This window comes from Rhagoletis zephyria, unplaced genomic scaffold (genome assembly GCF_001687245.7).
Source record: "Rhagoletis zephyria isolate East Lansing unplaced genomic scaffold, Rhagoletis_zephyria_1.1 Rzeph_scaffold_67185, whole genome shotgun sequence".
Taxonomy (NCBI): Eukaryota; Metazoa; Arthropoda; class Insecta; order Diptera; family Tephritidae; genus Rhagoletis; species Rhagoletis zephyria.
Window position 1 is genome coordinate 1 of NW_016224236.1, and position 1,405 is coordinate 1,405.

Below are 1,405 nucleotides of genomic sequence, written 5' to 3' on the forward strand. Positions count from 1 at the left end.
ATCTTCATTTCGCACATATTTATTTTAGAACATAATGAACCATATTATGAAAGCGAATTTTCGGCCCACGCTAATGTATGTATATGCATGTATTTAGTTACTTTACAAAGCTAGACATGTTTTAGTGATTTTTAAGGTTTTTCTATTTTAACCGGAAATTTCATAAACCAAAATCTATTAGGAAACTTCACCTACGTACATGCCCATCTACTCATCGTAGTACTTTCGCTGACTCTTACAAAGCTTGTATATGCTTTCGCCTCTATGAATATACAAATTTTTACAATTCAACCACAATTGTTTGAAAATTTCAAAGTGCCCTTCAATAGTTTCCTCTATCGAAATACTCTCAGCTGCACTCTTCATTTCGCTTTCCATGCGCACTTCTTTTGCTATGCAGAAGATGCGATCAACGATGTGATCCAGCCATGTTGAGTCATCTTCGCCGTTCATTTCATTGATGCTCTTCAGCGACTTGTAAATAAGTTCACCATCCTCCGTTGTATTGTCATATAAGCGGTTGTCAATGTGCTCGAGTATTTTCGTCAAATCGGCAATATACCATTTGTACTGCTCCGATTCCAGCGACTTCAGTTCATCTAACTTTCTCTGAGCTACTTTTTGCGAATCGCGTATGACTATTTCTGCGAAAATGCTGTGCGTGATATTCGTTGTGTTCAAAGGCAAATTAGGGATGTCAACCACACATAGCGTTTCATTTGGCACACGATCCGTTTCTGCTGTTGCATCAACTGTGCTGTCCTTGGTGTTTTTTGTGGGCGTGTAATTTAGCCAAAATTGTATGAAGACGTTGAAGTGTTGACTGATTTCCTCCTCGATCGTGAAGCTGTCCACCAAGCCGTCTATGTCTTCATCGGAATTCGCTTTGAGCGCCAGACAGAATATGCGATCAAACATTTTATTGAGCCAAGCTGTCGCATCCTCTGAATTGTCGTGTTTCTCAGTGACGATTTCCCTAATGGCATCGTGCATCACTTGGCCCTCCTGCGATTCATTCACCAACCGCAATTTGTTGATCTTCTTTAACACAACGAAAAAGTAAGAAATATCTGCACCGCTGCCATTGTGACTTTCTTTGAGCTCTCTTAATTTATTTTTAACCACTTGGCGTGAGTCACGCATCAGAACTTTCACGAATATTTTGTAGGTTAGTTCACTAGTTTTCGGTGTTACGTGATCACCGCCCGCTCGAGTGCAGTTGCTGCTATTCGCTTCCTTTGACTTCTCCAACTCTTCTGCTGAGCGCCGTGCCTCTGCGGAGAGCGAACGTTCTGCATACTCGGCATTCGTAATAAAGCCATCCTCTTCCGAAGCGTACAGGGCGCTAAAGGAAAGATGCGGGTGCGCTGCCACCGACTGCAAAATAAACCATTGCATTTTTAAC

General features: G+C 41.7%; 1 protein-coding gene across 1 annotated transcript; it reads right to left on the reverse strand.

The window, feature by feature from the left end:
* Positions 1–6: 6 nt before the first annotated feature.
* Positions 7–1,398, reverse strand: LOC108356901 (uncharacterized). The gene has a single exon (XM_017608004.1). It carries the CDS (start codon positions 1,396–1,398, stop codon positions 208–210), a length of 1,191 nt encoding a protein of 396 aa, XP_017463493.1. The 3' UTR covers positions 7–207.
* Positions 1,399–1,405: the final 7 nt, after the last annotated feature.